The 22,761-nt window shown below is 40.1% G+C and overlaps 1 protein-coding gene across 5 annotated transcripts; it reads left to right on the forward strand.

The window, feature by feature from the left end:
- The first annotated feature begins 495 nt into the window (after positions 1–495).
- On the forward strand, positions 496–22,706 carry LOC110983754 (uncharacterized). Of its 5 annotated transcripts, none has more exons than XR_015424338.1 (7): positions 496–1,032; positions 15,077–15,181; positions 15,588–15,712; positions 17,862–18,026; positions 18,500–18,581; positions 18,889–21,201; positions 21,603–22,706. XR_015424338.1 is itself a non-coding variant. In XM_087132993.1 (6 exons), exons 5-6 carry the CDS (start codon positions 20,973–20,975, stop codon positions 21,677–21,679), a joined length of 306 nt encoding a protein of 101 aa, XP_086989119.1. In that variant the 5' UTR covers positions 13,161–15,181; positions 15,588–15,712; positions 17,862–18,026; positions 18,500–18,581; positions 18,889–20,972; the 3' UTR covers positions 21,680–22,706. The 5 variants fall into 5 exon arrangements, 2 of the variants coding, with proteins under 2 accessions (XP_086989120.1, XP_086989119.1); XR_015424340.1 differs by lacking the exon at positions 496–1,032 and adding an exon at positions 13,161–14,645; XR_015424339.1 differs by lacking the exon at positions 496–1,032 and having other exon boundaries at positions 13,161–15,181; positions 15,593–15,712.
- The last annotated feature ends 55 nt before the right edge of the window (positions 22,707–22,761 follow it).

Consider the following 22,761-nt stretch of genomic DNA (forward strand, 5'->3'; position numbering starts at 1 on the left):
TGCATGTTTATTTGTGTAGATCTTTTGCTTTACTGATCTAATTAACAAAGAAGCCTCAAGTGTTAAAGCTAAGTCCGGGGTCGTCTGTTGTCTGCTGTACCTTACGGTATTAAATTAGGATACTGTAATCCAATCACATTGTTGGATTTACGTTTTGTAGTCACACTTCTAACCAATTGTAACAGCCCCTTGAAATTACGTCATTGGGGCTGAAAGTAGTGCACATTTCATGCATTTCCTATTTTTGTAATCAAAATCTAATGATACTTAAATTAAAAAATCAATTACATTCCCCCACTTCTTAAAGTCAATAAGGCTTATCTCTTTCAACGCAGTATTTTGAAAATCCAAAACCGTAAACATATTCCCCGCGGAGAAATACAATTGGAGCAGGGGTGTAGATGGAACATATTATTATATGTTTCTCTATGGAATGAACTGGATTCCGGGTAGTTAACCGTCTCATTATGCATTCATTACGCTTCCGAAGTTCTCTGCAAGAGGAGTGAACGGACGATCGAGCTCTTCGTTCATTGCGCGGCCGAGTAAAAATTCCGGCATTTGGATAAATTGACTTAATGCGCAAATTGAACAAGTCAGAAAGATATCCGTCTGTCAGCGTACGTGAGGAGACTTTTTCGCGAAACGGAGACAGAACTGTTGTTTTCTCAATTTGTTTGCATGCAAGGAAAAGTGAGGTCTCGTAGTTGAATGCACCGCAGGCCTCTGCTACCGCTTGACATACTTGAGGAGCCGCACTCTGCTGACCAAGACTATGAAGTCTTCAACATGGGCAAGCTTTCAATTAAGAGTTTTTAATGGTCAAGCTATGGATTATAGTCTTCTGAACTTTTGTTCAAGCCTTGTGAGAACCGGACGGTAGTCCCACCAAAGTTGTGTGGTTGTGAACTTGTGTTGTCGAATGATCTGAAAGATGATTTTGGATATATTATCAGGAAGACTTTTGAAGCTTCAAGGACAAGAAGTTGGTGAGGTTGTCATTGGTAATTCTTTAAACAACAATCGTGTGAGGTAAGTGACATTTCAGACATCTGTAGGTGTTATCCATTTTATGAACGGGCGGACGAAAGTTAAAAATAAAACCTACTGAAATCCCCAACCTGCCAACTTTTGTCTTAGGCCAAACACGATTCAGAATTCATCGTTTAATGTATCGACGAATACACAGTGTATGGTATCTCCGGAGTGTTAGTCGTAAACATGTTGCTGAAGTCGGTTCTATTGGCTGTAGCAGTTTGCGTGTGAATAAAAGACAGACATGCATATGTCCACTTTGCGTCAGTTTGGCCGCTCAGTTACAAAGTGCATTTTCGTCTGCATGTTTTATTAATGGTTGTACAGAATTTTTAGTGACTTTTTGCAGGCGATTGGCCCAAACTTCCACGGACCAATTAAATTTCGTCTTGCCTGTGGATTTGCATTTGAATTAAGCCGAACAAAGACAAGTTGTTCTTTGAGTTAACTCGCTCGCGTGACAGTGGGTGTGGATATTGCAGTAGACATGTAATGTCCAAGGACCAATTACATTCGTCGGGTTGTTATAATTTGCATATGAAATTAACAGTTAGTCACTGCATGGTTGCAGTTGCAGGCACCAAGTGCCAAGTGTCAAAGAGCCAATCCAATCGGTAGTTCGCAATTTGCTTAAAAAGAGACAACGCGTGCCATGGTGCCACATGAAAGTCACTCGCTGTAGTATAGCACGAGGCCTGCGTACTGATGTGCGCATTCATCTACATGTACGCCCATGTACAACTTGAACAATAGAAAGCTTGTATGTAGCCAAGTCATATAGCCAAGATGACTTGGCTACATAACTTGTAGCCAAGTTGAATGCGGCCGAACACTTTTGGACCTTTGACATTATGAGACCTAGAAATACTTTTGATTCACATCTGTCTCATTTTAGGGTGAATTCAGTTTAAATTTATTTGTTCCTCTTTAGGTTTCAGTATTTGGGATGACTATATAAAAACATTGTAAGGAAAACGATATTATGGATCAGATGAATTTCTCTAAAGCATAATTTCGTTTAATAATTGTTAAGTCAACTGTCAGCAGTTGGCAAAAGTGATATATTCTGTACTTGAGTCTTGGCTATTTCTTGCGTAAGCTTGTTTCATTTAAGATGAAAAACAAATGTATTGATGTGCTACTGTTATGACAAGGACAGGCGTGTTTTTCCGGTCACGTACAGTGCAGTGCTTCCCATGCTAATTTGGGTTGAATATATGTAAGCCCAATCAAGAAAGATTTGCAAAGGTTCTCACTATGCCGATCATTCGCCAGGCTTGAGGAAAGACAGTGGATTACAAACTTGCTATAAATGTTTATACTAAAAAAGATACGTGAATTACAGGACCAATTAGAATGAATTTCTTTTCTATGAAAACAAGAAAGATGTTGCCAACAAATGAATGTATTATGTGCAAGACACCTAAGGTTTTCCTTGCAAACATGGCTTAACATCAGGCACATCAGTGCTCTTGTTTAACCAAAACTAAATTGATACTGACTGTATGTCATATGCCTGCTTTAATCATGTCCATCATAAACATTTGGATATTGTTATGAATTAATAGATTTTCAGACATTGGCAAAAGTGACCTTTTCTTTGGTTTGGGATATTATGTATTCCACATGTAAAGATGGAAATTTTAACGACATGGCCTAGCAATAATATTTAATACATTTATTTTGTTTAAAGGAATTGACTTCAAAATATAGTTACCAATACAAGACGTGACTTGTAATGGCTCAAAATGTACATTTGGCATCAAGCATGGTGCACATCAAGTGCCTCTATCTTACCGCTGCACCTGTAATAAACCTCACCTTGAACTAATTTAATTGTGAGTCGTGTGACTTTATTTTATCACATGTAGCATACATATCTCCAATGCATTTTACTGGAATTTTTCTTCAAGTCCAGTTGCTAGCAATTGGCAAAAGTAACAGTTTTCAAACTGTTTCCCACACTAAAACCAATCAGTAGAGATTGGCAAAGTTGAAGGAATTCAACAATTTCATTTATTGATCGCTATTCTTGGGGGGGGGGCCTGGCCCTGTACTTGTTGACGTCCAGGGCCTAGTTTGAAATTAAATGTTTTTCTCCAACAAAGAAATGTGTACAGAAACTGCTGTAGTTCTGCTGCTACCATGCACTATTAGGTTTTTGTCTCTGTCATATTGATTTGCTTGAACACACTCGCAATAATAATAAATCAAATGGCATACTTTATTCAAATGTAAGTCATTTACCTCTTTTATTACAAGCACACCATGAATTTCTGATATATAAATTTAAAAGTATTTTTTAGTGGGATATTATGTATTTCACATGTAAAGTTTGAAAATTTGACTACATGTACATGGCCAAGCAATATATTTACTGCATTTATTTTGTTTCAAAGAATTGACTTCAGAGGAGTTATCAATGTGAGACATATGACTAACTAGCTGTCACCGTGACATGCAATGGAGTTATTACCACACTTATTTTGATCAACTAGCTGTAAGCCTAATGAGTGAAGATTGGCCAAAATGAACTTTTTAATTTAAGATATTCTGTGTACTAACCAAACACTGGAAAGGGCAAGAGTTTTTAATACCCTAAATATGTTGATGCCCATGTCTAGTGATGAATGAAGCATGTTCTCCAAATAAATTTGTCGTGTACAGAACCAACTGGTCGATGATGCATCAATGTGCCATTAAAGGTTTCATCTATCACCTTGTGCACTAGCAGTAATTGAAACTTAAGTCACATTACTTTTTATCATGCATCACAACTTTCTACTCTCTATACTTGTTCTATGATTGTAGGTTAAATCAGCTCAGTGAAGTGACTGAAAATAAACACCTGTTATAGAATGTAACCTCCATTTGCAAATACAGTGTCTACAATTCTGAAAATGTCTAGCGTAAGAGATTTAGTCAAGTATGATGTTGCTGTCACTTCTTGACATTCCCTACTGTGCAGCTGAACATTATAATTTTGTGAGAAAATGTTGTCACATGTAGGACCTGCACTAAAGCCTGCATATCATGCTTTAAGATTGGACAAGCAAGTGCTTCATTTGTTGTACCCGTGTTTCTGCTGAGCGGTGCTTCACACACGCAGAAGAGTCATTTTAAGCATTTGAAACCTTAATGTAGGAAACATTGCTAGCCACTGTATGTCAGCTTGGCTCAGTCGATCTAAAGCTATTTCCACTGGTCACGAGTAATAGTGGATTCATTCATTGTGGTGAGGTAGAAACTAGAATTAGAATAGAAAATAAAATGGTCTTCATACCACCTTTTTCTTTTAATACTACATGTATCTATTTCATTTCTTGTATGTCAGATTATCACTGATTATTTACTTGTTATCTTGTTAATTTATTTCTTCCATGCAACAGCTGAGGGAAATGTCTCTTTCATTTGTTGAAAAGTTACGTGTTTGACTGGATAATATATATACCCTGATTGGGAGACATTATCAAGACACTGTGTCAGAGGATGCCACCCTGTCTTTGGTAGAGCCACTCATGTCGGGATAAGGCAAAAACATCACCACTCTTCCTCTTCTTGTTCCTTTTTTATGTTTCTGGTCTTGACCATATACCTCTACAATCCCAAAAGCTTGCCTTTTCACTCATTGCAATTTTATCTGACTTGTAATGGCTCGAAATGTACATTTGGCATCAAGCATGGTGCACATCAAGTGCCTCTATCTTACCGCTGCACCTGAAATAAACCTCACCTTGAACTAATTTAGCTGTGAGTCACGTGACTTTATCATATCACATGTCGCATACATCTCTCCAATGCATTTTTCTGGAATTTTTCTTCAAGTCCAATTGCCAGCGATTGGCAAAAGTAACAGAGTTTTCAAACTATTTCCGACACTAAGACCAATCAGAAGGGATTGGCAAAGTTGAAGAAATTCAACAACTTTATTTATTGATCGCTATTCTTGGAATAAAAAGTATGAACGGAATGTTGTTCTCCAACAAAGAAATATGTACAGAATAGGTCTACTGTTACTGTGCAGTATTAGGTGTTTGTCTCTGTCACATTGGTTTTCTTGAAAATCTCTTGCCTCTTTTATCACAAGCACATCATGAATTTCTGTAAAACAGATTTATTATCTATTGATTGTAAGTCCAATCTGCAGTGATTGGCAGAAGTATGAAATACATCCTTTGAATCATTTGTCATGTAAACCCCAGATAAGACTATCTAAAAATGCCACAAATGTGGCAGGCACAAATAAATGATGCATCAAACAAATGTGCTGAAAATCTTTGCAAAAGACACAAAGGAAAGTCAAGGTCAAAGAAAATTTAAGTGTCCGGTGGTTTGCTTGAATTCATACAAGATTTGAAGGTTTGTTTGAAGGTTAGGGTTGCTGCAGCTTCACTAGTCTCTTTGCCAAGAACTTTCTTGTCAATACTGCTAATTATCTTTTCGTCTTGATTCTGCTGGTCAAAGTAAGAGACAGAACTGATGCCTGAATACCAGCTGCAGATCCATCCCTAAAGGAGCCAGAAATAATACTCTTAAATATGATTGTATAGATCAATTGGAATTTACATATACAGCTTAAGACTCTCATATGGTATAATTATTGCAATTAATGATGTCAGTACTTGTGCATGAAATCTGGAAAAAAGGTACATCATAATGAGGAAGAATGAAAATAAAAAGATTCCAGAGTGTTGTGTTGTATTTCTAAGGAGGAGGAAATCTCTTTTCTGCCTGGCCTTGTTACCCCCACCTTTGCAGTGTCCTGTGAAGAAGTTTCATTCTTGTTTAGGGACCAGGTAAAGTTATTGCCAGTCGTCCATTTTTTATTCCTTTCCTGCATTTTCTGTTGAAAATACACCTCACAGTCCAACAGCTTGGCAGCATTCTGTAACGTATCATATATAACTGGAACTATTCATGCATTAGCGCATACAACCTGTACGTACTTTGTAAGGGGATGATGTCATGTCATGTGACCATCAGCTCCCAGTGTCACAGTGACAATCAATTTCTCCGGATAACAACCCCACAAATACAACTGGTGACGAGGAGGATTTTTAATGTTCATAGTCATTGACAAGAACCGGACAAGAACTTGCATACTTGTGAATTTTGTCGCCATGGGGAACTGCAGACCAGTGTATTTTGGTGAAATTCTCATCCAGTTTTTGCAGCATACAGTAGGTACGTATACACATAGACTTTCCGTTGTTGGCGTAGTCGTGTGACATACATCAGTACTGCTGCAAAAGACACAGTTGAATTTTAACAACAGCTGAAATGTAAGTCTTCTGTCTGTAAATTTGCAGCCAAACCACATTCTACTTCATCGTCTATATGCTATTGTTGTGGGAAATCAGGCCATATTTGTCTAACCAATGTCACTTCAAAGATACTATAAGTCATGGATGCAACAAAAAGGGTCCTATTCACCCAGCATATCCCTCCAGTGCTGACCCACAGCAAACTGGTCACTAAGTAACTCTCACAAAAGGTGACCTCAAGGATGAGGGAAAGCAAAAGTGAGAGCAAAACTTATGAAATCCATTGAAAAAACAAATGCAGGTAGTGATGATGACATTACCTACGTCATTGGACTCAGAGTAAACAATCTTGGTCAGTGCAAAGTCAGCATGATCTGGTTGATGCCATCAATTAATGGCACACACATTCACATGGAACTTGATACCGGTTCAGCCACAACCATAATATCCAAGGCAGATTACCAGCAAAATTTTGTGCATTTGAAACTCCATTCATCAACTCCAGTGAAACTCCAGACCTACACTGGAGAAAAGATATCTCCAGTTGGCTGTCTCTAAGTGGACATTTGCTACCAGAAACAGCAACACACTGGACAGTTGTATGGTGTTCAGCACTGTAGGCCTGCATTGTTGGTTGTGATTGGCTCACATACTTCATGCTAGTCTGGCCTAGCAGCTGCCCTATATCATCAGATCATCCACCAGTGAACACAGAAGCCAAGTTGAAAGCCTTACTAGGCTCATACCTCGAACTCTTCAAGAATTAATTTGGGGAACTCAAGGGGGTAGAGCAAGACTAAATCTGAAAGATAATGCCTGTGTTCCTCAAGGCAAGGCAAGTGCCATATGCACTGAGACCACAATTCAGTTGAAGCTGAGCTCACACGCAAGGATTCAGCAGGAGAACATTATCTCACCTGTTGAGACAAGTGAATGAGCTGTATTACTCGTTCCAAGGAAAAATGGTTGGGTCAGAATCTGTGGTGACTTGAAAGCGACTGTTAATGCTAACTTGCATGTTGATCATTACCCACTACCCCAGATCGACGATGTGTTCGCCACCCTGGCAGATGGACAGTGGTTGACCGCAAGCAAGCTTACCTACATATGGTGATGGATAAAGAATCCAGCAAGAAAGTCACTCTTAATACACACAAAGGACTCTTCCGGATGAGTTGACTTACCTTTGGAGTAGCATCAGCACTGGCAATATGGCAAGGGACTACGGAGCAAATCATCCATACAGGGCATTCCAGGTGTGCAGTGCATTCCGGATGATATGCTCATCACCAGTCGCAACGATACATCTTCACAATCTGGAGAAAATAGTGTCTTTACTATGCAGTTGCGAACTGCATCTCAACAAATCAAAGTGTGAATTCTTCAAGGGCAAGGTGGTCTTTTGTGGTCATAAAATTGATGCACAGGGGCTATATAAGACGCAAGAAAAGAATTTATGCCATATGAAACATACCACACTGAGTTGGACAGGTTTGCTCATTTGTTGGTCTCATTGACTACTACCACGGATATCTACCAAATCTGTCCACGGTGCTACACCGTAGCTAGAGAAAAATTGGAAAGGGCAGTGGTCACTCAAATGTGAAGCTGCATTTGAACAGACGATTGAAGACTTTCGTAACCTTGGAAGAAGTTTTGACACATTACAGCCCAGAACAGCCTGTAAGACTAGCCTGTGATGCATATCTCCATACGGCCTGGGTGCAGTCATGTCTCATATTACGCCCAACAACATCAAGCGACCCATCGCATATGCCTCATGAACTCTGTCGAGCGTTGAGCAGAAATACCCACAAATGGATAAAGAAGCTAATTGACACATGTGTGGGGCAGGGGTGAAGAAATTCAACTACTTGCTGGGAACTTGACTTTATATTAGTGACTGACCACCAACCGCTCACATTGATTGCAACCTTTAAAAGAACATTCTTTAACTATGGTCTCCCACGTGGCTTGCTACACAGATTTTCTCTCCAGCTACGACTACAATATTGAATACGTGGATGGACTGTCGCAAGGCCACTTCTGGAGGTCAGACGGCAATGTGCTGACCCAGACAACTTTTTGCATTTGTCGCAATTGACATGCCACTTGTCACCAGTACCTAAATTCGCAAGGAAACAGCTCACGATGTTATGTTTGCAAAAGTGTTTCAGTACACAAGGAAAAGTTGGCCATATGCACCCCAACGAGTTTGAGCTGAATCCATTTCACCCTCAGAGAAATGAACCATTCACACACAATTGATGCCTTATGTGGGGACTCTGCATGGTTGTGCCAACCAAGCTACGAGACAACGTCCCTCGGTGAGTTACATGAAGGTCACCTAGGGGTTCTGAAAATGAAAACCCTCCCACATGTTTACACTTCATGACCCGGCATGGACAGTTACATTGAAAACCTCACCAAAGGTTGTGCTGGATGCCACTTAGTCCAGCACAATCCAGAGGGTGTACCTCTGGCTGTTGTCGCCATTGCAATGCATCCACATTGACGAGTTGGACCATTCCTCAGACAAATGTTTTTGATTGTCATGGATGCACACCCCAAATGGCCTGAGGTGGTGAACATTAAAATGTCAGACTCTTTTCACACTACTGACATTCTCCAAGCCATCTTTGTTAGAAATTGAGTTCCAGAGCAACTTGTGAGTGGTAATGCTCCTCACTTTACATCTGATAAGTTCTAGATGTTCTTGAAGTGCGGTAGGTTAAAACACATCACATGTCTCTCTGCATTTGGTGTTAGCCTAGTCATAAGGTCTGTGGCAGTTTTGGCTTTCTCAGCATTGGTTTTATCTTCGTTGTGGTCTTCACATTCTTCATCCCAGCAGGGGACATAGTTCTTTCAAACTCCCCGTGGAACATATTTCTTTGTGGCGTCCATCAGCATCTTACAATAGGCCTTGTATGCTTCACTGGAAGCGCTAGGCACTGGCAGGAAGTCGGCTGTGGTGTTGGTCCTTTTTGCGAATTCTGGCCAGTTGGCTTTGCGGAAGTTCCACCTTTGGACAGGTTTTCCTTCTTTTGACTGGACCAACGATGATGTTGTGATCAGTGACAGGCGGTGTTGGGAGCAAGGGAACCTGTCCAAGTGTACCGGAAGTGGCTCTTGCCTGGTGGCTTTGGCAAAGGCCAGGTCCGGGGTGGTCTCGATGTTACAGCGTCCGAAGGTGAAGGAATGGGGCTCCTTTGGATCAAACAGGAGCCCCGGATCATTTGAGGATGCCCATTCTACGAGGGACTCGCCATCACGGTGGATAGTTTTATAGCCCCAGTCAGTGTGCCAGCAGTTGAAGTCAGCAGCGTACACAGCTGGGGCTGGGATGTCTGGCAACGAGTCTGGTTGTAGTCTGCTTGGGGGTGGCTTGTCACTTGGACTTGGATGGCAATGCATTCAACCTCAGTGTCGGGAATGCATTGGCTGGCTGATGTCCAAGGCACACCATCTTTGACGAAAGTAGCCAGGCCATGGTGTCTGTTCTTGGTACGACCGGCTAGCGTGTATCCGGAAAGCTTTAAGGTGGTGGCATTCTCCTTGTGTGTCTCTTACACTACGACGGCAGTTGCCTTGCTATTACTAGCAAGCTGTTCTCGGACATCGAGCTTGGCAGTGGTAAGGCCTTTGACACTGAGCTGTATTGCAAGGCTTTCAGTAGATGAATCCACCCGTACCGAGGAGGACACAGGTTGCCTCAAACATTGGGGTCACTGGGAATTCTGAGAGCAGGGTGAAGACATGAGTTTTGCCAGAGTTTAGCCAGAGGCTAGAAGCTACTTTGCCAGAGGCTACTTGTAGGGGCTACTTGTATGGGAGGCTAGCTGCGTAGAGGCTGTCTTCTCTCTTCAAGTTTCCTGTTGGCAAATAGGAATGCTCCTCACTGGAGTACAGGACAGTCAACTGCCATGCTGCTCATGCGGACACAACCTTCGTTCACAATTGGACATGCTCAAACCTGACATTCATAACCATGTTAGTGGTAAGCAAGTCAATCAGACAGCATCACGCAAGTCTGCCAGTGTGACCTGAGAGTTTCACATTGGTCAAATAGTATCTGTTCACAACGATCATGTTAATGCTTGTTGGGCCAAACATGGTGTTGGGCACCAAACAAGATGTAGTACAGACACGTAGATCAACTCATCAACTCGGACACTGCAAGGGAATTAACCATCTTGTTCCAGAGATATGCTTCCAACAGATCCAGTAGTTCATGTAACCTGTATCATCACCGGCTAAGCCAGAGCAAGTACTTCCACAAGAAACACAGACTCCAGCAGAATCACCAACGTAAGCAATCCCTGGACCGGAGTAGCAGGGCACCGCTACTCAACTCGCAATTGCAGACCCGCAGATAAACTTAATCTTTGATAATCAAACAAAACCTTTAAAAAACTCAGCAGACATTGTTTGAAGGTTTAGTTCTTAAGGTTTTATTCACACCTCTTCATAAGTCCAGAGACCAGCATATTATGTATTAGGCGAAGAGAAAAACAAAGTGTAAACTGTTGAAATCAAAAAACTTAAATTGCCATTTCATCTCGGTTTCATGCAGTATAGACATAATACTAATATTTATTATATTACATAGCACAAAACGGGATTTGCAAATAATTGCACCTGCCCCACTCACTTGCATTACATTTTATTCATTAGCCACCATAGCTTGTTAACATCTTCCTTATTTAAATTTCCTTAAAATGTAAAATAATTATCTAAATGGTAAGGAGGAATTGTAATGTATTGTGCATAACTGGAAATATTCAAGTACTACAGCATACAACTTGTATATAGTTGTAAGGGGATGACCTAATTCCATGTGACCATAATAAATAACTTTCTACAATGTGGCAGCTCCCTTTGTCACAGTGACTGTCAATTTCCCCAGTTAATAACCCTACAAATACACTACTTTTCAATAAGTAAATTTTTCAATCTATCTCGTAATGACTCATAATGTACAGGACGAACAAGCTTGCAGTGTCAAGCATGGTGCACAAGTGCCTCATACCACCGCAGCTGAATATAAACTTCACCTTGTACTAATTGAGTTGTAGGTCATGTGACTTGATTTTATCACATACAGCATGCAGTTCTCCAATACATTTTTCGTGAACTTTTCTTCAAGTCCACTTGCTAGTGATTGGCAAATGTAACAGATTTTGTAAATTGTTTCCCACTGTGGTAAAGTATGGAGGAAGGAATGTCATCTATAAGGAAAGTAACTGTAAGATCAGTCAGTAGAGATTAGCAAAGTTGAAAGGAATTCAACAATTCCATTTATTGATCGCTTTTCTGAGAGGCCTCGCCCCATACTTGCTGACGTCGATATCTAGTATGAAATAAAATGTTGTTCTCCAACAAATAAATATGTACAGAATCTGTATTTGTGCTTTTACCATGCAGTATTAGGTCTTAAATTTGTCTCTGTCACATTGATTTGCGTGAGGACACTGGTATGCTTTATTCAAATGTAAGTCACTTGCCTCTTTTATCACAAGCACATCATGAATTTCTGTAATATACATTTTTTTTATCTATTGATTGTGAGTCCCATCCGCAAAGATTGGCAGAAGTATGAAATACATCCTTTGAATCATTCGTCTTGTAAACCCCATCTATTCAGGAGTAGCTGCTCTCAACCACACCAGCAAATCAGAAGTCATTTCTCAAATAATCCCATGTAAAACTTTAATGTAAAGTTTACTTTCCTCAACAGCATTTGTAGAATTGTGTGAGAAAAATGCTGTCACTTTTGTACTGCAGTTTGCATACCATACTTTCAGATGGATCCAGCAAGTGCTTTAATTATTCCTGTAACACTGAGGACTAAGGGGTGGAGGTCTGCACACAGAACTGGTGATCATGCATCACTTTTTGAGGCGAGTTAATGTGGCAAGGTGTTTCGTGACTTTCGCTCAGGCCTTCAATATTATTGCCTCCAAAAACAATCCACCTTGGTTCATTGTGTACCGAGTTTGAAAGTTCACCTGTAAAGCCCTCGTAATTTGGCACTAAACTCTTTAACCCCAAAGCACTGGCGACAGAATTAGGCATAGGTGCACCAGTTGCCCCCTACTTTTCAGACTGGGGGCACCCCCTGCCCACTTTTAGCAGGCCCTTTGATGGGTTGGGACTTCTTCAATCAGCCTATTAATAGCTGAAGCCTAATGGTATCACAGCTGGCCCCCCTCATTTCAATGCAGCACTGTTGCCTCAAATAGAGTATCAGGTTTTACTTCTGTGTTTCTTTGATACTTTTTGTGATTTTTTAATTGACTGCAAAGTGCATCAAAATGTCCAGTTACTGCAGAGATGCACTCCAGATGAGATGCCAGGTCTCTGATCATGACCATGATGGTAAATTGGCTGTGTATCTTCATAAGCCTTCGTGCTAAGTGGTTGCGCTATAACATCAACTCACCAACAAGATTCACCCAGTTTAAAACAAGAAGAAAATTTTTATTCTTTAGTGTACTTTAACAATAACAACCTTGACAATCAATCAATGGATAAGTAGTTCTTTGAGATCTCAAATCAAAAAAATGCACGCAGAAAAAAATCTTCAACCGGTTGAGCTACATTTCTAACCCTGATAACAGTCAGTGTCCAAACACTATATGGAGGCTTAAGAATCCACAGTTCAATTCTTATATCCCAGAATCCCTCATCGACTTAGGTGGTGCACCAAGTCTCATTTCGAGGATCCGTGCAAGTTGTCTGGTGGTTCCTCGTCTGAAATCAGGTACCACAATGTATGTCCGGTCCACACTGATTGAACTGCACAGCCTTGCCTGTGGTTCCTGCTGACCATAGTTCAGGTTAGAGGGTAGAGGTCAATGGTCAATCCAGGGTGGCCTCCCACTCATCAGTTACAGTTCAACTTGACTGCCACGGGCCAGTCGTGATGTGATGTCTTGTGGCAACTCCACACTACACAGTAATATTGTTCTACACCAACCATATGTAGGTCAACAACGCTTGCAATCACAATCTGAGAGGGTGGAAACTGAGAGCCACAGGCTTAACTGGAACAAAAATAACTAGCTTTATATTGGTAAAACTTTGACGTGACAAGATGAGATCACATGAAAAACATGGCATCAAGCAAGCGAGTGAGCCAACAGGCACTCATCACAAGAGGGCGCTATACCATTTTGCAGCGGGCTACATCATTGTAACCATAGGTTAACAGTTTTCCTGTTGACCTTGACATTTCTCTGTGTCTTGAAGGTTAGGCTTGCTGCACATACAGTAATCTCCTTGCAAAGAACGTTTCTTGTAACGAATATTGATAATCATCTGTTTGTCTTTGCTTGTAGATTATGCTTGCTCAAGGAAGTGACAGTGCCTGAAATCCACAATGATAGCTAACATAGAGTTAATTATGATAAAAATGCTAGTTTTTATTTTTAACGAATGCTTTTGAGGATTGAATCAATACTAATATTTCAGGAGAATGAAAACTCAAAAGATTTGGGAGTGTTGTGTTGTATTCCCAGGGGAAGGGGATCTCTTTCCCACCTGGGCCTAGTTAGCCCCATCCTTGCTGTGGGCTGTGGTCCTGTGAAGAGGTTGTAAACTTGTTTCAGGACCAGGCAGAGGTATTATCAGTCTTCCTCTTCTTATTCCTACTCAGCATTCCTTTTCAGTAAATGAATATTTTCAACAAATGAGTTTCAAATCCAACCTGTAACGGTCTTGTAATGTACAGGATATCCAAGGTTGCAGTGTCAAGTATGATGCATATCACGTGCCATGTGCTACTATACCTGAAAAAAAAAATTACTTTGTACTAATTGAGCTGTAAGTAACATGTCTTGTTTTTCTCATATACAGCGTGCATTTCGAGTCTCCAATACGTAAGTCCAATTGCTAGAAATTGGTAAAAGGAACATGTTTAAAATGTTTGTCTTTCAAAAACCTAAGCAGTTGTTCCCATGCTCAGCTGGTTTTTGGTTAAATGACCGTAAGACCAATCTGTAGAGATTGGCAAAGGTGAAAGGATTGATGCGATATAAATTTTCTTCTATTCATTGTAAGTCCGATCACAGGGATTGGCAAAAAATGAAAACCCTATCGTCTTAAGAGCAGGAGCTTGTAGCCACTGGGGCCAATCAAAAAGTCAATTCTGAAGTAATCTCACATAACTATATGATGAGAAGCGCATTTCCATTCCTCTGGATTCTGTACAGCATTCGTATATTTTGTGTGAGAAAAACACTCTCACTCTTCAGTTTGCAAAACATGCTTTGAGATGGATCTTTCAAGTGCTCCAATGATGCCTGTAACACTGAGGGACAGATGACTGCAAACACAGAAAGGGTGAATACGCTGTTGCAACTAATATACTTGAAGCAGAGGTGGCTAGTCAAGGTAGGTCAACTAAGCTTTGACTATATTTCAATCTGTTTTGTTTTCAACTTATTTAGTACCAGTAAATTTCAAGTTGAATTCATTCATCTTGGTAGATTAGGCCTTGAAAGAGAAGTAAAATCCCTGTCAGGTCAGATCAGGAGACTTGCTACTGTTGGTCCAGTACAACCTGGTTCAGGGTCGAGTCATCGGTAACTAAACCGGCGCCCCCACTAGATTCCTTTTGGAGGCCGGTGAGGAGGATGGCTGGACACCCTGGTGGATCTGAAAAGATCCATCTCTAAGGGCCTGGGCTCAGGAGAGTCAATGACGGCCATCCAGCAACTGTAAGCTTTATTATAAGTGCAGTAGAACGACCTTTTCCTTATTTTTTCTTTAAGGATTTTGCTGAAACCTAGGTACCAGAAGTGGGGATGCACAGGAGAAAGTCTGACAGATGACTGCCGACCCCATTGGCTGTATATCACGTATAAGTTTTTCTTGAGGTTAGTCTGTCATTGAAGAGCAGTAACAAATGTCTAAGAATAAGGATTGCTTCTGCTTGTCTAATGGCAGCAAATATGTAAAAAGAAAATGATGACAATTGTGCCCAAGTCCCATCAGAATCAAACTTTGGAATTCCAATACAGACAGTTTGTGAGAAACTGTTAATTCATCTTCAGAGAAAAGTAACTCTGAAGTTTCTTGCCAGATTTATCAGCGTCTTTACCAGTTCCTATTTTATTTCACATTAATTTCTTTCAATGCACATCTGGGAAGCAACTTTTGGCAGTGGGAGTTCATATCGGATGCAGAGTTGACCTGTTCACTAGACAATGAAGGTAAAGGGGAAGATGATCAGATCTTGTGTTGACTTTGAAAATAATTTGAGAAGTGTTTTATTTTTCTCAGTACAGGATCTGAAGCTAGACTTCTTGAAGATGAAGAGACAGCTGATGAGCCGATGTGAGAGGACAGTATCCCTGACATTGTCAGGAGCCAGAAGCTGGGAGGAAGGACATATTACAGCACTGATAGTATGTAACCACTTTATTCGATATTGACAATTTCTAGGATACAAAGGGGGCCAATTTGGGGGTGAGTGAAGGCAGAGCAGCAGCTACAGTAGGCGAATATAGTGTTGGTAAGCAGTTCGTGATGTGCTTGAATGTAAGTCAGTGAGGTTTTGTGTGCTTTAGAGAGGTTATTTATATGAAGTCAATTAGTACCCCTAATAAATCAGTTCTTTGAAACAAATTTTCACCAATTAACCAAGAGGTATCTTAAAAACTAAACCATTACAAACATGATTTCTATGCAGAGTTCGTGATACATGCATTTGCATTTAATTGATATAAATATTTGAAGTAGTTAAACGATGGTTTGACTAAGAATTGCATCGTAACCACTTGCTGCGGGGTGGATTTTTCTTGAGCAAGACAAGATGCCGGGTCATTTTCAAGATTTTCCGTTTTCAAAATTCTTCAAAAATTAATCATTTCATTTAATGGCTGTTTATACCAAAATGAAGGACTCTTTGAGCACTACTCCAAAGCTGACAGGTAAAATTCATTGACTCCTGAATATTTCAGCCAGGCCTGCAGCCTTGGAAAAAGAGCCCAGATTGTGCAGTGCTACGTAAGATTCTTTTGTTCCCCGAAACTGGCACAGTGCACTGCTGACCTCTTTTCAATAGAGGCCAGATTAGCGTGCAGCAGTGCTGTGTGGCTCATTGCTGCGTTAGTGGAGAGCTTCTGTCCCCGGTGGTAATCTGCTTGCTCTAAATGCCTCAAACCATGGTATACTGTTTCAAAACAAGGCTGGATTATCTCCACTATTGAGAGCGAAAAAATGTCGGTAATGCCCAGCAGCTCAGTCTTTTGTGCTGAGCACGGTGTTTTGTTATAAGGCCCAACTCTTTTGTCCCAGTTCCGGGCTCCCTTGCTCTGCATATGTAACCGAAAACGGGTCGCCCGGCAGGTAGTGGTTAAGTATGCTACCTCGTTTGTCAGCCATAAGGTTAATCATTTAATATAGACAGGTAAAGAGGTATATAAGCAAGTTACAGATGTAGCCAAGTTAGTCATTTCGTTGGTCAGTTTCTTATATGTGAGTAAAGGTAAGCTAGTGTAAGTAACTAAATATACTAGTTTCATTGATAATAAGTGTGGAAGCAAATACACAAGTCAGCAATTAGCATGTCACCTGTTGGTATTAAAATATGTAGAAGTATGTGTATAACCAAGTAAGTAAAATAACGTAACTGTAAGTAAGCATAAAAGTATATAGACTAAGTGAACCAGATGGTGGTCAGTAGGTCAGGTGGTTGGTCTGTCATTAATAGTAAGTACAGGTGTACCACAGTGAAGTAAAATAAGTGAAAGTAATAGTTGAAATGTAGTAGGTAAATTAGGTTGTCTTGGGTTGATCGGTCAGTCAGTAAGTAAAAGTAATCTGTGTACATGTATGTATGTAAGTAAAATAAAGTGACAAGTAAGTGGTGGTGGTAAGTTGTAGTAGTAAAATGTAAGCAGTAGTGGTTTTATGTATGTGTATGTAATTAAGTAAATTAGTTGCTTCAAGTCATTGGTTGGTCTGTTGGTCGACCAGTCATTTGTTTAGTCAAAAAAAAGTAACCTCGCTCAGATTCAGCATAGGGTGTTATTCATTTACTTGACTGTTCAGTTTATAATTTGAACATTGTAAATCCGCTATCTTTTTCATCAGAAAGAGACATTGCTGGTGAATAATTTGCAATGCAAAAAGAATTATATAAGAATATGAAAACACTCAAGTATTACAAATTGAGTAGTACAAGGAAATGAATCTAAAAAGTGAACTTATAAAAGAAATATTGAAAAATAAAGAAATTTTGGAGTGTGGGACAATGAGAGTACAAAATGGAAAGCAAGTGATGAGAATGTTAAAACTCTGCAAGTGAGGCAGTCAACTAGCAAAGCTACAATATGGCACCTGAGCAAGCAAAGCCTCTTAGTGAGCACATGACAATTGCCAGGGATAGGTTTGGGAAGAAATGAGGGTAGGGCTGTTAACAAGATCATTTTGTAATGTGTGCACATACTGTCAAACATTTCAGCAGTACTTTGAGAATGCAGTAAAGTGATGAGAAAAAGACTTTGAAGTGAATTTGCATATTAATGAAGCCCAGATGCTTTGTTCTTTCAGAATTGGGGACAAGTTTTGCACTGGGTCTTCACTAGACTGGATTCCAAACAGTTAAAGATGAAGGGAGAGTATCCTTGCCAGCCTTCCAGGATCCGGAAGCGGGGAGGAGGAACGACAGATGACCAGTGACCCTACTTGCTGAGCGAGCCGTTTCTACTTTTTGAGGTGAGTCAATATAGAGAAAGCTAGGAGGAAGATTTTGCATTGATGACGATTACCTTAGAGGAAATAGGAAGGAAGACCATCAGATTAGTTTTGCATTTCCAATTTTCAAGAGGCAAAGTCTTTTGGGGAATTCGTTCAGGACAAAACAATCTGCCTCGGTTCAATGTGTACAGAGTTTTAAAGTACACGTACATAGTTCTCGTAATTTGCCAATAAATTCTTTTAGCCTAGCCCAGTTTACTGGCAATGGAATGGGGCAAACGAGGGCGTGACCAGTGGCCCCCTATTTTTTGGCCTGGGGCATCCCCTTCCTCCACTTTAGTAAGTCCTATGATGGGTTGGGACTGAATGAATCAGCCTATTAATGGCTGATGCCTGATGGTCTCACAACTGGCCCCTTCATTTCGACACCATTGCCCCAGATGCAATATTAGGTTTTACTTATGTGTTTTGTTGATATTTGCAATTTCCAGCAAGTGCATCAACCAGTCCGGGAAGTACTGCAGAGATTAACTCTAGATATAAGATTCCAGGTCTCTGATCAAGCCTTTGATGGTTAATTGGCTGTGTATCATTGTCACATACTGCAATAGGTTTACAGGTTTTGTTGACCTTGACTTTCCTGTGTGTCTATTGCAAAGTTTTTCAGCACATTTGTTTGATGCATCATTTATTTGTGCCTGCCACGTTTATAGCATTTTTAGATAGTCAAATCTCTCACCAGAAAATCCAAGTGTCCGGTGGTTTGTTTGAATTCATACAAGTTTCGTGTTTGAAGGTTAGGTTTGCTGCAGCTTCGCTAATCTCTTTGCCAAGAACTTCTTGTCAATACTGATAATTATCTTTTTGTCTTTGTATGTAGATTCTGCTGGTCAAAGTAAGAGACAGAACTGATACTTGAATACCAACTGCAGATCCATCCCCCTCAGATAGAGTTGCTGACTCAAGTCATATGACTTGGACTCGAGTTGCTATTTTTGTGACTTGTGACTTGACTTGGACTTGCAAAAAATGAATAGTTACCAACTGAAGTCAGATGCTACTCAACTGGCCCCATGTATTTTTAATTAAACTATTCAGTAATTACGCCTTATGTGCAAAAAAAAAAGGAATTAGGCTTGCGCGGCTTCTAGTTCACCCAACTGTAGCTGTAGATGCATATCGTGCTGATACGTTGCCTTGCATTGATGCGTGACTGGGATAAACAGCGTCCTCAATACGTTGTCATTGAAAAGCAAACGTAGTGGCTTCTAGCAGTGTTGTTCCACAGTTGGTTAGTTTCGTGTATCTCGACTATAATACCACCGCAAGTAAACGGTCTGCTGTTTGTAAAATATGTGGATCTACTGTCACTGATGGCTCAAACACAAGAAGTAATTTCGTGCGTCATCTTAAAACCCACGACGAACAATGAGTAGTAATGTTGCGACTTTTTTGGGAATGCGTAAATAGGCCTAGGCCTACATGAAATAGATTTTTGGCCATTCAGGGCTGTATGTCATTGTTTTTATAATCTCTTGCTACAAATGGCTATTGAATCTAAGTAACTGAAAAGCCTCTGGTACTTGAAAATCTGCCCAAAACTAAATGCACATATATACTTAATAAATAATAATGCAAAAAAATAATTACAAAATAATCCCACTATTCAATAATGTTTGATTTTTGTATTAAACAAAATTGCAGGCAATATATTTTTCCAAATTTCAGCACATTACAGTAACAAATCACTCCATTTCAGAGAAAAAAGCACATTACACTTACTTCACACTGCAATACAACTAAATTGATTAAATAATTCTATTTAAATTCTTGCACAGATATAAAGCATACCTTGACTCCAAGATGATGCAAGAGGATACCAGGCAGATAACATCCTTCTTTTCGAGCTCAGATGCTATATATGGTGAAACCCATCACAATCAGCGAGCCATTACAGAAGCCATCATATCTGATTTGATTTTTGACTGTGCTATGCCATTGTCAATTATTGAGAATGACAGTTTTTGCCATTCTTGTTGGTCCATTCTTGGTCAAATTGTTGCGATGCAGCAAAACATCATCCAGTGTAGACTTGAGAATTCAGCTTGGGTTTCGGCTACAATTGATATTTGGTCAGATCGACAAATGAAAGGATATTTTGGTGTAACCCGCCACACCATTGAAATTGACAAGTTTGACATCAGTTTGAGGTCATACTTGCTTGCCTGTCACCGTTTCAAAGGGTCTCACACAGGTGAAAAGATAAGTGATGCCTTCGAGGCTGTATGCGATGAGTATAAGATCAAAAACAAAGTTAACTACATCTTGTCAGATACAGCAAGCAACATGAGGAAGGCATTCACTGTCTGCTTTCCACAAACAGATAACTTGGAAGAGACAGATGCTAGTGAGCCGAATGATCTAGATGATGGAAGTTTATGGAAGGAGTTACCTGCAGAGGCACAGGAAGATATGGATCTGGCTCTGACCAGAAACTCTAATAGGCAACGACTTCTGTGCTTTGCATATACCCTCCAACTGGCATTGTCAGATGGATTGAAAGAAACCAAGACTACAAACATGGCCATGAGTAAGGCTTCAAAACTATATACATTGCTGTATAGCAGTTGTACTTTCAAGGAGGCGTTTGAGAAGGATTTTTGCTCAAAGGCATCCCAGCACTTGTGCACACCAAATGAAATTCAACACTGAGGCAAGTCAGGGCAATCACTAGTCTTGACTACCAAAAGCTGTGTTAAGTTATTGGAAGACCAAGGGCACAGCGAAGTGAAGTTTAAAGCAAGGGAATGGAGTCAACTGCAAGAATTGGTAACAATATTGGACCCGTTCCCGGAAGCCACTAACTTGGCACAAGGAGAGCATGTTGTCACCATCTGTGTTGTTCTGCCTTGCAGCTTGTCACTCCGCCACCATCTGCAGGACATATACGTGAATGTTCGCTACATGACTACCCTAGTCAGAGCCTTCAAAGACTCACTGTGGAAGCGATTCATTGGCATCTTTGCTACTGTAGGAATGGCAGATTCCCAAGAAGTAATCAGTGACCTGCCATTTGGGGATCCCATGTACCTTACTGCAGCTGTACTGGACCCGGCGTTCTGTATGATGTGGATTGAGGAAGACGGTCTGACGTCAGAAGATGAAAAAGCCAACTTAAAGAAACTTGTCCTGGGTATGTCCGATCCTGATAAAAGAATTCTGTTTTATTAGCCTTGGCACTTTGGGCACCTACCTGCTAAATGCAGCAAGTTTCATCTGCTGTTGCTGTCTGTTGTATTTAGCAGGGTTACTGTTAATCGCATTAAGTAATCTTTCATGAAAGCAGGTAATAAGTAATGCGACTTGCTTTCTGACTGGATAGACCTGAAATATATAAATGACAACAAAATGCGCCTTGACAAGAAACTTGGCAAGTTCTTCTTCAAAGCGTCTGAAGAAATGGTTGAAGAAATTTGCAGTGTCAGGCCACTTTAATGTTTTGTTTTCAATTCATATTTCATTATTTGAAGATAATTTTAATACATTAATTTTATATTAATTTGTGTTCATCTTCTTACATGCATTTGTACACAGATACTGTTATTACCAGGGCTACTGAAGCCAGCAAAGTACCAGTGGAAACCATTACTTCTTCTGCTAGTAGCGAGTAGGAGGATGTTCCTCCACAGAAGGTTGCTTGACTTTTCGCAAGTTACGAGAGAAGCAGACGCAAGAGTAGCAGCACCAATACGTCTATAGCAGCCCAATATCACAGATACATAGAAGTGGCCTCCGAGTATGGCGATTGTGAGAGAGGTCCTTATGCTTGTCTGAACTTCTGATTGGCAAATAAGACCAGCCTCTCCAAATTTCCTCTTGTTATCAGGGTGCTGTCTATCCCTGCTACTAGTTCCCCCATTGAATGTGTGCTCAGTCATAGTGGAATAATTATGAGGCCATACAGAGCAAAGATGGGTGATGCTATGCTATCAGATCTTGTTTATTTGAAGTGCAACAGTTTGTACATGAAAAAATAGATGCAGCAAAAAAGTTTCATTTCAGAAAATGGACCTCAGGCTCAGTGATTGAATTCAGTAAAATGATTAGTTCCCATCGATTTCAGTTTTCAAAAAGACTGTCGAAACAAACTACAGTTTTCAATCACCAAGTCTCTTGCATAAATAATAGTTGAATAAACTTTGAAAGGAACCTTACCTTTTATGAATAGGAAGTACACTTTTGTCAATTTCATGCTAGTTAGTCACACAGTCATGTTAGGTAAACTAACTACATGTAGCCTTACCCATTGGTAGCACTTAGTATACATGAAACTTGAACAATAAAATGTAAAAATACTACATGTAATCAGGCGAGTGAAGTCTTTTTATTTCATCTTTCATTTCTATTTCCACCATGCAAAGTACATTTATTAAACTAAACAGAGGTCCAAAGTAATGTAATAAACTGCAAAAACAGAAATAACAACACAAGTGAAAAAGGGGAATTACAGAGGCATTGTCAAAATAATTGGAGAAAAGGTGTTCAGCTGTCCAAAACTCATAACTCCTAACTTAATATGTTGATACCTGGTTCTTTTTGCTTATTACAGCTGGACAAAATAATGTGCAGCTTGACTTGTACTTGGAAAAAGAGACTTGTGATTTGACTTGCCCTGTGACCAAATGACTTGGGAATTAACTTGTGACTGGACCTAATGACTTGTGACTGACTTGGACTTGCAAAAATGACTTGC

The sequence above is a fragment of the Acanthaster planci genome, linkage group LG02 (assembly GCF_054643075.1).
Source record: "Acanthaster planci isolate LZ-2023a linkage group LG02, COTS_SCS, whole genome shotgun sequence".
Lineage (NCBI taxonomy): Eukaryota > Metazoa > Echinodermata > Asteroidea > Valvatida > Acanthasteridae > Acanthaster > Acanthaster planci.